General features: G+C 40.5%; 1 protein-coding gene across 1 annotated transcript in view; it reads left to right on the top strand.

The window, feature by feature from the left end:
• The window catches only part of cep162 (centrosomal protein 162), a 196,931-nt gene that overhangs the window by 89,851 nt on the left and 91,049 nt on the right, over window positions 1-16,031 (top strand). Inside the window, exons 16-18 of the mRNA XM_068026864.1 lie at window positions 4,525-4,656; window positions 6,541-6,653; window positions 15,334-15,448. Coding sequence (XP_067882965.1) covers window positions 4,525-4,656; window positions 6,541-6,653; window positions 15,334-15,448 — 360 coding nt within the window. The remainder of the gene's footprint in view (window positions 1-4,524; window positions 4,657-6,540; window positions 6,654-15,333; window positions 15,449-16,031) is intronic.

Consider the following 16,031-nt stretch of genomic DNA (forward strand, 5'->3'; position numbering starts at 1 on the left):
GTGCGCTTTTAGAAAAAAACAGTCCAGGGTGTCAATGGACTTACATTTAGCATTGCAACACAATAACACAGAAGGAGCCCATGCAGGCTGTCATCCCTGTGAAAGAACTAGCTAGTTAATCCCACCCCTCTGTTCCTTCCCCATAGCCCTGCAAAGATTTCCTTTTCAAGTATTTATCCAATTCCCTTTTAAAAGTTACTTCCGCCACCCTTTCAAATAATGCATTCCAGATCATGGCAACTCGGAACAGTAAAAAAAAAAAGCCTCCTCAGCTCCCCTCTGGTTCTTTTGCCAATTACCTTAAATCTGGATCCAGTTCTCTTGCTGGTGGAAACAGTTTCTCTCTATCAAAACCACTTATAATTTTGAATGTTTGCGTTAGATTTCCTCTCAATTGTGTCTGCTCCTAAGAAAGCAATCCAACTTCTTGAGTCAGGTATCATTTTTGTAAGTCTCCTCTGCATCCCCTCCAAGACCTTAACATTTATCCTAAAGTGTGGTGTCCAGAATTAAACCCAATACCTGAGCTCAATCCTAATTAGTTAATTTATTAAGTTTTAGCAGAACTTCATTGCTTTTATGCTCAGCACTTTTATTTGTAAAGCCAAGCCTTCCATATACTTTAACAACTTTATCAATTTGTCCTCTCATTTTCAAAGATTTGTGTCAGTGCACCCTTTTAAAAATAATTTAGTTTATATTGCCTCTCATTCATCCCAAAATGTATCATATCGTCCTTATCAGTATCGTGTTTTGACTGCCATGTATTTTTCCATTTCCCCAACCTATGTCCTCATGAAGTCTACTATTATCCTCCTCACTGCTTACTTACATTTCCAAGGTATGTCTCATCTGCAAACTTTGAAATTATGATACCTATATATCAAAAAAAGCAGTGGTCCCTACATTGACCTAGGGGACACGCTACGCACTTCCCTGCGAAGCAACCGTTCACCACCTTTGCTTTCTGTCATTAGTCAGTTCCGTATCCATGCAAACACTGCCCCTTTAATCCCATGGGCTTCAATTTTGCTAACAAGTCTATTATGTGGCACTTTATTTATCAAATGCCTTTTGAAAATCCACATACACAATAACAACTGCAGTACCTTAATCAACCCTCTCCATTATTTCATTTAAGAATTCAGATCAAGTCTGCCATACATGATTTGCCTTTTGCCTTTAATGTATTGGCTGTCATTAACATGTGTTTTTCCAAATGATAGCTAATTTTGTCCCAGATTCTGGTCTCTTGAAGTTTCCTCACCATCGAGGTTAGGCTGACTCGCCTATAGTTATTGGGTTTATCCTTCTACCCTTTTTTAAACAGGAGTGTAACATTTGTGACCTAGCAGTCCTCTGGCACCAATCCATATCCAAGAAAGATTGAACCATTGTGGCCAGAGCCTCCACTATTTCCACTCTTAGTTTCCCTCAGCAACCTAGAAAGGAAACAAGACTGGCATTTAAATAACTTCTTGTCGCATCTCTCAAAAATTGTCTGTTTTATATAAAATGAATTAATTTGAATTGCAACGATTGTTTTAGCGTAGGAAAATGAAGACAGCATTTTGTGCAGAACAAAATCTCACAAACTGCAACATGATAATTGACTATGCGTTTTTGATGGTATTGGTTATGGAAGGACACTGGGAGAAGCTCTTGTTCTTCTTTGAATGGTATCATTGTATCTTTATCTTCCACTAGACTAAACTGGCCCTTGGTTTAACATTACAGTTTTCTTTAACACTAGTACATTTTGTCAGCAGCTGCATCTTACTGAAACTTCATGAGGCAGAATTGTTGTATTAACTGTGTCATACCATTGTGTTAATAGCAGTGTTTTAGCATGATCACTCATCTGTTATCACGAAAAATAAAACTAAATTCTTCGGCTGTGGAGGTAGCTCACCAAGAGGTAGCAGCAATGTAAATGGAAGAATTCTGACATGGGTAAACTGAATCAAATCTAAAGCAATATGTTGGAGACAATTCAGACAACCAAAATATTTTCAGTTTTGAAATATACGACTTGTTTTAGTTGCTACCTTACCCCACTTAAAAGAATTTGTATTGACAACAAGTTCCTAACATGTGACCTCATGCAGTCAATTATATGATGGATCTAAAAACAGAAAATGCTGGAAATACTCAGTAGGTCTGGCAGCATCTGTGGAGAAACAGTTAACATTTCAGATCGGTGCCTTTTGTCAGAACTCAACTACGCAAAAATGGGAGGCAGGTCAGAAGATTGGATAGAATATAAAAAAACAGCAAAGAATGACAAAGATTGATAAGCAAGGTAAAATTAGAGTAAGAGAGAAAGCTAGCTAGATATATAAAGACCGATAGTAAAAGTTTCTATAGATATTTTAAAACGAAAAGAGTTAACAAAGTAAGCATTGGTCTGTAGAAAGTGAGTCTGGGGAATTAATAATGGATAATAAGGAGATAGCAGATGAATTGAACAGATATTTTGCATCGGTCTTCGCTATTGAGGATACAAGTAACAGCTGTAAGTCAGGAAATGGAAGGAAGGGAGGAACTCAAGAAAATTACAATCACCTGGTCCTGAACAAATGTTTGGAGCTGCGGGCAGACAAGTCCCCAGGTCCTGATGGACTTCATCCGAGGGTGTTAAAAGAAGTGGCTAGTGAGATAGTTGATACGTTAGTTTTAATTTTCCAAAATGCCCTAGTTTCGAGGAAGATTCCGTTAGATTGAAAAATAGTGAATGCAACTCCTTTTATTCAAAAAGGGAGGGAGACAGAAAGCAGGAAACTACAGGCCAGTTAGCTTAACGTCTGTCTTAGGGAAAATATTAGAAGCTATTATTAAAGATGTTATAGCAGGCAATTTAGAAAAATTTAAGGTAATCAGACAGAGTCAACATGGTTTTGTGAAAGGGAAATCATGTTTAACCAATTTATTGGAGTGCTTTGAGGGAGTTACATGTGCTGTGGATAAAGGGGTACCAGTGAATGTATTGTACTTAGATTTCCAGAAGGCATTTGACAAAGTGCCACATCAAAGGTTATTGCAGAAAAGAATAGTAGGGGGTAACGTATTGGCATGGATAAAAGATTGGCTAGCTAACAGGAAACAGAGATTAGGCATAAATGGGTCATTTTCTGATTGGCAAGATGTAACAAGTGGTGTACCACATAGATCTGTGCTGGGGCCTCAACTTTTTACAATTTATGTAAATGACTTAGGTGAAGGGACCGAAGGTAAGGTTGCTAAATTTGCTGATGAGACAAAGATAGATAGGAAAGTAACTTGTGAAGAGGACATAAGGGAGCTACAAAGGGATATAGATAGGTTAAGTGAGTGGGCAAAGACTTTGCAAATGGAGTATACTGGGAAAATATGAAATTGTCCACTTTGGCAGGAAAAATAAAAAAGCATATTATCTAAATGGTGAGAGATTGCAGAGCTCTGAGATGCAGAGGGAACTGGGTGTCCTAGTGCATGGATCGCAGGTACAGCACATAGTTAGGAAAACCAATAGAATGTTATTGTTTCTCGCAAGGGGAATTGAATACAAAAGTAAGGAGGTTATGCTTCAGCTATACAGGGCATTGGTGAGACCACATCTGGAGTACTGTGTGCAGTACTGGTCTCCTTATTTAAGGAAGGATGTAAATGCATTGGGAGGCAGTACAGAGAAGGTTTACTAGACTAATACCTGGAATGGGTGGGCTGTCTTACGAGGAAAGATTGGACAGGCTAGGCTTGTATCCATTGGAATTTAGAAGAATAAGAGGCGAGATGATTGAAACATGTAAGATCCTGAGGAGTCTTGACAGGGTGGATGTGGAAAGCATGGTTGCCCTTGTGAGAGAATCTAGAACTAGGGGTCACTGTTTAAAAATAAGGGGTCGCCCTTTTAAAACAGATGAGAAGTTTTTTCGCTCAGAGGGTCATGAGTCTTTGGAATTCTCTTCCTCAAAAGGCAGTGGAAGCAGAGTATTTGAATATTTTTAAGGCAGAAATAGATAGATTCTTGATGAGCAAGGGGGTTGAAGGGTTATTGGGGGTAGGTGGAAATATGGAGTAATCAGTTCAGCCATGAACTTATTGAATGGTGGAGCAGGCTCAAAGGGCCGAGTGGCCCACTCCTGCTCCTAATTGTATGTTCGTAAATGGCTGTTAATATTTTGAATTGGACTCTCGAGTCTTGGTAAGCTATTGAATCATAGACGTTTTACTGTCAAGCCCAAATGTATCCTGATCTAGGATGCAGACATGAACCCCACAGCAGGAGTCACTGGATTATGATCAAGACTGGGAAAACTGGTGTGTGTGTGTGTGTGTTCCAGCTTCCTCAGCTGAAGTGGCCTAATGCAGCCTTGCTCTCTACCCAATTCAACTCTTTAGCCTGCATAATTGCACCCAACCTGACTAAAGCCATGACTTGCATATTTAGATGGAATTCTGTAGCCAGGTTTATCACCACCAGTGATTAATGCTACAGGAGAGCTTTTTAAAAAACTTTTTTTATGGTACAATTTTTTCTGAAAGCTGTGCAGCCTGGAGACAAGCAGGAAGAAATTGATATTTGGCGGAACATTGGATCCTGTGACTGAAGAAAAGCTCAAGTTAATTGAGAAGGAGGTTCAGGAGCAAGAAATGCTTATTCAAGGCTACCATCAGGTATTGGAACAAAGATGTTAGTCTGTCTGCTATGTGAATGCTGTATCAGTGTTATATTTTGGGAATTAAGTGTAAAAATTAGGTCGATTAAAATTTTTGCAATGACATTTCTTGTATCTGCCTTGTGCATGGAATATGCTGTTTCTATTTTAACCATCAAGCTTGCCTTCCTAATTAGTTAGATCCCCTGTTATCTTTCCTAATTGTTTATTTTCAGTTCTCATCATTAGAGTCATAGTCATACAGCACAGAAACAGGCCCTTCGGCCCACCGTGTCTGTGCCGGCCATCAAGCACCTACCTATTCTAATCCCATTTTCCAGCACTTGGCCCGTAGCCTTGTTTGTCATTGATAAATCATACTGCACAAGACCTTAATTCCCAATTTCAATTTTCTCCCCAATCATATTTTATCAAAAAATATGACCCAGTCACTGTCAAGTTTTGTTTTAATCTGCAGGGTTACTCACCCACCCCATTCTGTTCCTGTAAATATAAAGTTTCTCACAAAGCAAATAAAAAATAAATCAAGTGCAGTTTTATCCATCCTTTTTCCTGCATTCCCCAATCCAGCTTGACACTCCTCATGGATACTGCTGACTTCAGGTATACACTTGTAGGTCAGTCTTAGCCTTTTCTCTGTCCATGATGAAACTAACATGCTGCATTCTTCCCTCCACCTTAAGACTGCTAGTGTCCTCTTTAGGATCTTCAGGCGATTTGGCTTCACTGTTATCTATTTTGTTGCTTCTAGCATGCACTCCATGTCAACTTTCACATTCACATCCTGCCTCAGAAGACCTTCCCCTTCTCCCGCTCTGTTTTATGTCTGGTTCTGGGACTGGACCCAGTCTTTGCTCCTTATAATCTTCCAGACATTGCACTCATACTATTAGAATCATTCATCTGTTATTTATATAATTTATAGATATGTAATCGTTTTTTGGAGCTTTCAGTGTAGTATGTGTAATATTGTATTTATTTATTATTTGTAAATTTGGAATAATTAATTAATGCAGTATTTATATATAAACAAAAAGTTTGCGTCCACAGTTTCCTCATGTTCCAAAGTTCCAATTGATTCAGGATGAACAGAAGACTGTGGAAGCATAATAGCAGATGTGATTACCAAGAACAAATCCCCATGCTCCAGACCTAACTATCATTGCAACCAACCCCCTGCTTCCTAGTGATCTCTAAACCCAGCCTCCAAGCCCATTCTTTCCTAGTCAGAACCCCAAGTTACTTGAAACAAAACAGTGAGATGTATAGAGAGAAATCTAAGAGTGACAAACATAGAGGCAGTGTGAATTGCTCTTGTATATTGAAAAGCATTGAATGGTGAAAGGTCATTGAGATTCTTGCTATTTTGCAAATGTCTGATGTCTTTGTTACCTATATGATGGACTTACATTTTTTTATTAAAAAAAATTGTGTGGGTTGAGAGAATTATGATTCCATTAATATAGCATGTAAAGGAATAGTGAAAAGTAGTTTCACTTGATTATGATGGGCAGCTATTCTGCAGTAACTGTGCAAATCTCCTCTGGGCCCATCTTTTGTTTCTATATTTGTCTCATTATCATCCTCTTTTGCCTTGCACCAACATCTGTTTTATCATTTAACTATTCCTGTCCTTGAGACTATCACAGATCTCCCTTTTGTTCCTTTCTTGCCCTGACAAAAGCACTATTTTGCTTTTGACTTACATTTCTGCTCCTCTGTTTCTTAGTGGGTTATAATTCAAGTGTTAACTGGAAAGCAGTATTTTGCTTTTAGAAAAGTACTCTGCTTTAAAAAGTATTCCTGGGATTATAGATTAAATGTTATTTGATGTAACAGGAGTGTCTTCTATTAGTGCATTTAAGAACATTTATTATTTCAGGAAAATGAAAGACTTTACACACAGGTGAAAGAGCTTCAGTCCCTTAATAAAAGAAATGAAGAGAAAATGTTCACAGAAACTCAACACTTAATGGCTGAAATGCGTCGACTAAAGTAAGGCTTTAAGTATGCTGTTTTTACAAGTTCATGTTTGCATTGATGGTCTCAATTCCTAAATGACTTGAAATAAAGCAATAATACCAAATGCCTTCAAATATCATAAAAGCAAAAAACTGTGGATGCTGGAAATCTGAAATTAAAAAAAGTGCAGAAAATACTCAGCAGGTCTGGCAGCATCTGTGGAGAGAGAAATAGTTATTATTTCAGGTCTGTGACCTTTCATCAGAACTGGCAAAGGTTAGAAATGGTAATGGGCTTGGAGGAGGGAAAAGAACAAAAGGGAAGGTGTCTGATAGGGCAGGAGAGATTAAATGACAGAGATGTCACGGAGTAAAAGGCAAAGGGAGTGCGAATAGTTGTAGTGCAAGACAAAGCTTTAGTCCAGAACGAGCATTAATGGCAGAATAATAACCAGTTCTGTCAGAAAGTAAAAAAAATAAAAAAAACAAGTTTAAGACAGGCATGTGTAATAAAATAAAAGAACAAAAATCCAAAAAAAAATTTATTAAAAAATGGCAGTCATGCTCTGAAATTGTTGAACTCATTGTTGAGTCCAGAAGGCTGTACGGTGCCTAATTGAAAGATGGGGTGCTGTTCCTTGAGCTGGTGCTGAGCTTTACTGGAACGCTGCAGCAGGCCAAGGACAGAATTGTGGGTGTGAGAGCAGGATGGTGAATTAAAATGGCAAGCAACCAGAAGCTCGGGTCATGCTTGTAGACTGAGCGGAGGTGTTCCCAAAGTGGTTACCCAGTCTGTGTTTGGTCTCCCCAGTGTACAGACGACCACATTGTGAGCAGTGAATAGAGTATACTAAACTGAAAGAAGTACAAGTAAATTGTTGTTTCACATGGGAAGAGTGTTTGGGGCCTTGGATGGTGAGGAGAGAGGAGGTAAAAGGGCAGGTATTATACCTCCTGCGATTGCATGGGAAGGTGTCGTGGGGAGGGAATGAAGTGTTGGGGATGATGGAGTGGACCAGGGTGTCGTGGCGTGAACGGTCCCTTCGGAATATTGACGGGAGGGAAAGATGTGTTTGGTAGTGGCATCACACTGGAGGTGGCGGAAATGGCGGAGGAAGACCCTTTAGATATGTAGGCTGGTGGGGTGGAAAGTGAGGACAAGGGAAACCCTGTCGCAATTCTGGGAGGGAGGGAAGGGGTGAGGGCAGAAGTACAGAAAATAGGTCAAAGGCCCTGTCAACCACAATTGGAGGTTGAGGAAAAAGGAAGAGAGTTTGGAAGCACTGTTGTCGGAGGTAACATCATCAGAACAGATGCGTTGGAGACTGAGAAACTGGGAGAATGGAATGGAGTCCTTACAGGAGGCAGGGTGTGAGGAAGTGTAGTTGAGGTAACTGTGGGAGTTGGTGAGCTTATAATGAATATTGGTGGACAGCCTATCCCCAGAGAATGAGACAAAGAAGTTGAGGAAGGGAAGGGAAGTGTTGGAGATGAACCATGTGAAGGTGAGAGAAGGGTGGAAATTGGAAGCAAAATTGATGATGTTTTACAGTTCGGGGCGATAGCAGGAAATTGCACCGATACAGTCAACAGTATAAACATACGAAGCAGGAGCATGCCGCTCAGCCCTTCGATCATGCTCCGCCATTCAATAAATTCATGGCTGAACTGATTACTCCACATTCCTGCCGACCCCCGATAACCTTTCACCCCCTTGCTTATCAAGAATCTATCCACCTCTGCCTTTAAAAATATTCAAATTCTCCGCTTCCATCGCCTTTTGAGGAAGAGAGTTCCAAAAACACACGATCCTCAGAGAAAAACTTTCTCCTCATCTCCTGTCTTCAATAAGCAACCCCTTATTTTTAAACAGTGACCCCTAGTTCTAGATTTTCCCACAAGGGTAAACATCCTTTCCACATCCATCCTGTCAAGATCCCTCAGGATCTTATATGTTTCAATCAAGTTGTCTCTTACTCTTCTAAATTCCAGTGGATACAAGCCTAGCCTGTCCAATCTTTCCTCAAACCAACAGCCCACCCGTTCCAGGTATTAGTCTAATAAGCCTTCTCTGAACTACTTCCAACGCATTTACATCCTTCCTTAAATAAGGAGACCAGTACTGTACACAGTACTCCAGATGTGGTCTCACCAATGCCCTGTATAGCTGCAGCATAACTTCCCTGCTTTTGTATTCAATTCCTGTCACAATAAACGATAACATTCTATTAGCTTTCCTAACTACGTGCTGTATCTGCATAGTAACCATTTGTAATTCATGCATTAGGACACCCAGATCCCTCTGCATTTCAAAGCTCTGCAATCTCTCACCATCTAGATAATATGCTTCTTTTTTATTCTTCCTGCAAAGTGGACAATTTCACATTTTCCCACAATATACTCCATTTGCTAGATCTTTGCCCATTTACTTAATCCCTTTGTAGCCTCCTTATGTCCTCTTCAGAAGTTACTTTCCTACCTGTCTTTGTGTCATCAGCTAATTTAACAACAATACATTTAGTCCCTTCTAAGTCATTTATATAAATTGTAAAAAGTTGAGGCCCCAGCACAGATCCCTGTGACACACCACTCGTTACATCTTGCCAACCTGAAAATGACCCATTTATGCCTACTTTCTGTTAGCTAGCCAATCTTCTATTCATGCCACCCCTACACCATGAGCTTTTATTCTTTGCAACAAGCTTTGATGTGGCACCTTATCAAATGCCTTCTGGAAATCTAAGTACAATACATCCACCGGTTCACCTTCATCCACAGCATGTATAACTCCCTCAAAGTACTCCAATAAACTGGTTAAACATGATTTCCCTTTCATAAAATCATGTTGACTCTGCCTGATTACCTTGAATTTTCTAAGTGCCCTGCTATATTGTCTTTAATAATAGCTTCTAACATTTTCCCTAAGACAGATGTTAAGCGAACTGGCCTGTAGTTTCCTGCTTTCTGTCTCCTTCCCTTTTTGAATAAAGGAGTTACATTCGCTATTTTCCAATCTAAACGAACCTTCCCTGAATCTAGGGAATTTTAGAAAATCAAAACCAACGCATCAGTTATCTCAGTAGCCACTTCTTTCCGTACCCTAGGATGGAATCCATCAGGACCTGAGGACTTGTCAGCCCGCAGCTCTAACAATTTGTTCAGGACCACTTGCTTGGTGATTGTAATTTTCTTGAGTTCCTCCCTCCCTTCCATTTCCTGATTTACAGCTAATTCTGGGATGTTACTTGTATCCTCTATAGTGAAGACTGATGCAAAATACCTGTTCAATTCATCTGCCATCTCCTTTATTATCCATTATTAATTCCCCAGCCTCACTTTCTATCGGACCAACGCCCACTTTGTTAACCATTTTTAAAAAATATCTATAGAAGCTCTTACTATCTGTGTTTATATTTCTAGCTAGCTTTCTCTTGTACTCTAATTTTTCCTTCCTTATCTATCTTTTAGTCATTCTTTGCTTTTTTTATAATCTGTCCAATCTTCTGATCTGCCACCCATTTGCGTAAATATATGCTTTTTCTTTAAGTTTGATACTATTTTTAACTTCAGTTAACCACGGATGGTGGGGCCACTCCTTGGAATTTTTCTTTCTCGTTGGAATGTATCTATTCTCTCTCTTCTGAAATATCCCCTGAAATGTCTGCCACTGCATCTCTATTGACCTATCTCTTGACCTAATTTGCCAGTTCACTTTAGCTAGCTCTGCTTTCATGCCCTCATAATTGTTCTTATTTAAGTTTAAAATACTAGTCTTGGACCCACTCTTCTCTCCCTCAAACTGAATGTGAAATTCAATCATGTTATGATCCCTGCTACCTAGGGGCACCTTAACTATGAGGTCATTAATTAATCCTATCTCGTTGCACAGTATCTACTCCCCTAACTATGCTATCCCCTATTACTACATTTCTCTTTTCTCCCCTCACTTGAATGGCGCTCTGAACCACGGTGCTGTGGTTAGTTCGCTCATCCTCCCTACAGTCTGTGCCCTCGTCCACACTGGGAGCAAGAACCTCGTACCTATTGGATAAGGGCACTGGCTGAGGCTCCTCCAAAGCTAAATTCTGGATCCCCATACCTGCCTCACTTGCAGTCACACCCTCCTGTCCCTGACCACTGGCCGAATTCAAGGTAGTTAATCTAAGGGGTGTGACTGTCTCCTGAAACAGTGTCCAAGTAACTTTCCCCCTCCTTGATGTGTCGCAGTGTCCGCAGCTCGGACTCCAGCTCATCAACTCTGAGCCGAAGTTCCTCGAGCAACCAACACTTGCTGCAGATGTGGTCACCGTGGATCGCACCAGCGTCCACCAACTCCCACATACTACAGCTGCAACACATCGCCTGCCCAGCCATTTCTATTCTATTTAATTAATTAATTTGGATCTCAGTATTTAAAAAAAATATATATTTAAGTGTACTCTTAACCTGTAATGATGTCGCCTGATTTAAATCACTTGGCCAAAACTACAAAAAAAACACAAGAGACACGGAAGAAAGAAATACCTACCAATCACTTACCCAGCTCTCCTGTGACATCACACTTCAATTTTTGCTGGTCAAGCAGGTCCACAGAACAGAGTGCTCGCTTCACCGCCGCTCTCGCTGCTGCTTCAGGTCTTGGGCCTCGGCTCCTTTTTTTATCTCCCAGCTCCTCTGGCCTGTTCCCGCTCTCGCTGCTGCGAGACTCTGCCAGAGTAGGACTATAACATGTAATATTTGACAAACCCCACAAAAAGGCAGGCATAACTAAGACCCATGCGAGTACCCATAGCAACACCTTTTATTTGGAGGAAGTGAGTGGAGTTGGAGGAGAAGTTGCTCAATGCGAGAACAAGTTCAGCCAGGCGGAGGAGGAGGGTGGTGGCGGTGGATGGGGACTGTTTGGGCCACCGTTCAAGGAAGAAGCAGAGAGCCCTCAAACTATCCTGGTGGGGGATGGAGGTATAGAGAGATTGGGCATCCATAGCGAAGAGGAGGCGGTTAGGGCCAGGAAACTGGATATTGTTGAAATGATATAGGGCGTCAAGAGTCATGGATGTAGGTGGGAAGAGACTGGACCAGGAGTTCAGTGGGGCAAGAACAGGCTGAAGTGATGGGTCTACTAGGACAGTCCTGTTTGTGGATTATGGGAAGGAGGTAGAAGCTGGCTTTCTGGGGTGGCGGAGTATGAGGTGGGAAGCTGTAGAGTGAAGATCTCCAGAGGAGATTTGGTCAGGGTCAGTCCCGGAGGCAGTGGCTTGATGTTTAGTTGTGGGGTCATGGTCCAGTGGGAGGTAGGAAGAGGTGTCTGAGAGTTGACGCTCAGCCTCTGTATGGTGGAAGTCAGTATGCCAGACAAGAACAGCACCACCCTTGTTGGCAGGATTATTCACAGTGTTGTGGTTAGCCCTGAGAGAACGAAGTGAATGAGGGGAGCAAAGAAATTAAAATGGCCGATATCACACCGACAGTTCTCAATGAAAAGATGAAGAGCGGGTAAGAGGCCAGTGGGAGGGGTCCTGGTGGAGGGAGAATGCTGGAGGTGGGTGAATGGATCCGCTGCTTGGGGGGAGGACTCCTGGCCAAAGAAGTAAGCCCGGAGACGAAGGTGACGGTAGAAGAGCTCAATGTCCTGCTGAGCACAAAATTCATTGAGGTGGGGGCATAAAGGCTAAGTAGAAAGTTCGAAACAGCACCTCAGCTTCCGATTAGGCACTCTACAGCCTTCTGGACTCAATATTGAGTTCAGCAATTTCAGAGCACGACAGACATTTTTAAAATTAATTTTATTTAATTTTATTTTTTAACCATGTGCCTGCCTTAAACTTGGTTTTTCATGTTGCTTTTGGACAGAGCTGTTCATTATTCTGCCATTAACACTCTGTCTGGACTCATGCTTTGTTTCTCACTATAACTATTAGCACTCCCTTTGCCTTTTCTTCTGTGACATCTCTGTCATTTAATTTCTCCTGCCCTCTGCCCCATCACACCCCTTGCCTTTTGTTTATCCCCCCTCCCCCTTTCACTTGTTCAAAGCCCATTACATTTCTAACCTTTGCCAGTTCCGCTGAAAGGTCACAGACTTGAAACATTAAATCTGTTTTTCTGTCCACAGAAGCTGCAGGTATGATGAGTATTTCCAGCACTTTCTGTTTTTTATTACCTTTAAATATCATACAGTCTTATTCAACAGTAGCAGCAAAAGAACTTGTATCATTGCAAGGAACCTTTGCAAAGAGACATAATTGCTCTTGAAAGCTACTGCAAGCTGGCCCTCCCCTCACTTTTTTAGGAGATGTGCATATTTGCATTCCTTCATGTGTTTCTATTAGGATACATTTGATAGCTGATTGTTCTATGCCCTTTCACTTCCCATAATGACTTTTTGTTCGAGGTAAAGACTGCAGTTATAAAACATGTGAAATTTTCTTAAAGTATAAAAGATTGTTTTAAATGTAGGCTACCATCCTGTCTGTGTAGCATTTTGTAAGTTTCTGGAAGAAGAAAAATTGCACAAAAGCATATCTTGTCATATGAACAATGTTAAAAGATGACAACATACCAATCTGGAATGCTGAGAATTGACACTGCCATTTATGCATATGTCATTATCATTCTTTAATTGAATCTTTTGACATCACCTGTTAAGACAGACACTTATTGTTCATCCCTATTTGCTCTGGTTTGATACAACTGACCGACATGCTTGACTACTTCATAGGGCATTTGAATCAACCATATTAATGCGAGACTGGAATTACACATTATCTCGATCAGCAAACTAAGCAGATATCATTCCCTAAAAGATATTCGGGAACCAATTGGACTTTTAAAACAAAAACTGATACTGACAGCTTCTTGGTCTCTGGATTATTAGTCCAGAAACATAATTGCTATACTACTGTACTCTTCTATGGTCATTTTTAATATAATCCACTGCAGCAGCATTTATGCAAAGATTGAATGCACAGATGCAACTCCTGAGTAACATTTTATCAGCAATCCCTGTTGATTGCTTTTACAGAAACTGCGATTGGCTAATATATTGGTTTTCCTTAAATTGTCATGACTGAACCACCATTTTTTGGGTAATTTTTGTTAAACTTAATTTAAAGATATTCAAAAATGACAAGTTCAACAGACTGTATTAAAACTAAACAGTATTTTGTGACTTTGAGATTTTTTTCAAACGTTGAAGGGTAAAAATTAGTCTCGGGAGGTGGCACAGCACTGTCAATATTGGATCCACAGCTTGTTACACACAGCTTCTGATATTCAGTTCTATAGACTACAGTGGAACTGAATATCAGGTGCCACAAATAACAGGCAACCAATCTGATATCGTCCATTTTGCACCACTGCCTGAGACAAATTACAACCCCTGAATTTTTTTTGTTTTTGGAATGTAAATGACACTGTCACGGTATTATTTATTCTCAAGTTCTCGTCCGGTACGTAGTGTGGACTGGAGTCATTTAGGCTGGACCCTTCCATGGTACAACATTATGATAAACTGACAGCTTTCAGGGATTTTTTCTGGTTCTAGCCCACAATTTACCACATTTATTGAATTCATTTTCACAACTTGCCATTGTAGGATTTGTTAGTCCAGTATATAATCACCAGACTTACAGCATGAAAGAACTTGTATTTGTCTTGCAGGTCTCAGTCATGGCTCAGTTGGTAAAACTCTCACTCCTGAGTCAGAAGGTTGTGGGTTCAAGTGCCACTGCAGGCATTGAGCACAAAAATCAAAGCTGACATTCCAATGCAGTACTGAGGGAGTGCTGCACTATCAAAGGTGCCATTTTTTGGATGAGACATTAAACCAATGCCCTGTCTGCCCTTTCAGGTGGGCATAAAAGATCCCATGTCATGATTTCAAAGAAGAGTAGGGGAGTTATCCCTGGTGTCTTTGCCAATATTTATCCCTCAATCGACATCAGAAAAACAGATTATTTGGCCATGATCACATTGCTGTTTGTGGGAGCTTGCTGTGTGTAAATGAGCTGCCTTTGTAACAGTGACTACACTTCAAAAATACTTCATTAGCTGTATGGCACTTTGAGATGTGCTATGGTCGTAAAAGCTCTATATAAATGCAACCCTTTCATTTATATAATGCCTTTCATGACCTCACAGCCAGTGAAGTACATTTGAAGTACAGTCACTTTAGTAATATAGGGGAATATTGCAGCCAATGTGAGCACAGCAAAATCCCACAAACAGCGACAAGATAAGTAATCAGATAATCTGTTTTAGTTATGTTAGTCAAGTGACAAATGTTGGTCAACTTCCCTTTCTGTTTTCAACTAATGCCATGGGAACTGAGAGAACTGACTTGATTTAACCTCTTAACCAAAATATAGCACTTCCTCAGTACTGCACCAAAGCGTCACCCTAAATTATGTGCGTCGAGTTTGAACCTGTGATATTCTGACTGAGGGGTGAGAATGTTGCAACTGAGCCAAAGCTGACATGCTGAAGGAAGAGAATACACGATTGGTGGATTCCATCCTTTTTTGCATCACCTGGAATCTACTATTAAATTCTAAATAGCCACTATAAATGTGAACAAATTGACGCTTTGTTCAGTCAAGAATGACTAGGTTAAATTGTATTTCAAACAAATCCTCAGGAACAAGTTTCTCTTTTATTTTTTTAGAGTGCATTTAAAAAAAAAGCATGATTTTTTTTGCCATTTTCTTCATTAGGGAGCAGCTGAACAAGAATAATGTGAAGCAAGTATCAGTCCATGATGTACAGTTATCTGAGCAAATTAAAAATCAGAATATTACTGACCTGCTTTCACAGTTGAGAGTAACACAGGCAAGTACTTGTCTCAAAACATGATGTATATTTCCACAGACGCGTATAGGAAATGTTTTATTTGTAATGTACAAAAAGCATGATGTGATATTAACTTTGTAATTTCTATGTTACAACATTTAAATAGGCCATTGTTATATTGGCCCCCAATATCCATGGGTCAGGTGCACAGTGGCGCAGTGGTTAGCACCGCAGCCTCACAGCTCCAGGGACCCGGGTTCGATTCCGGGTACTGCCTGTGTGGAGTTTGCAAGTTCTCCCTGTGTCTGCGTGGGTTTTCTCCGGGTGCTCCGGTTTCCTCCCACAAGCCAAAAGACTTGCAGGTTGATAGGTAAATTGGCCATTATAAATTGTCACTAGTATAGGTAGGTGGTAGGGAAATATAAAGACAGGTGGGGATGTTTGGTAGGAATATGGGATTAGTGTAGGATTAGTATAAATGGGTGGTTGATGTTCGGCACAGACTCGGTGGGCCGAAGGGCCTGTTTCAGTGCTGTATCTCTAATCTAATATGGCATAAATGTAGAGATATGCCACCAAAATTTGTGGGGTTAAAGGAAAGCTCCGTTTGTTATCATTGGAG

Source organism: Heterodontus francisci, chromosome 3 (assembly GCF_036365525.1).
Source record: "Heterodontus francisci isolate sHetFra1 chromosome 3, sHetFra1.hap1, whole genome shotgun sequence".
Taxonomy (NCBI): Eukaryota; Metazoa; Chordata; class Chondrichthyes; order Heterodontiformes; family Heterodontidae; genus Heterodontus; species Heterodontus francisci.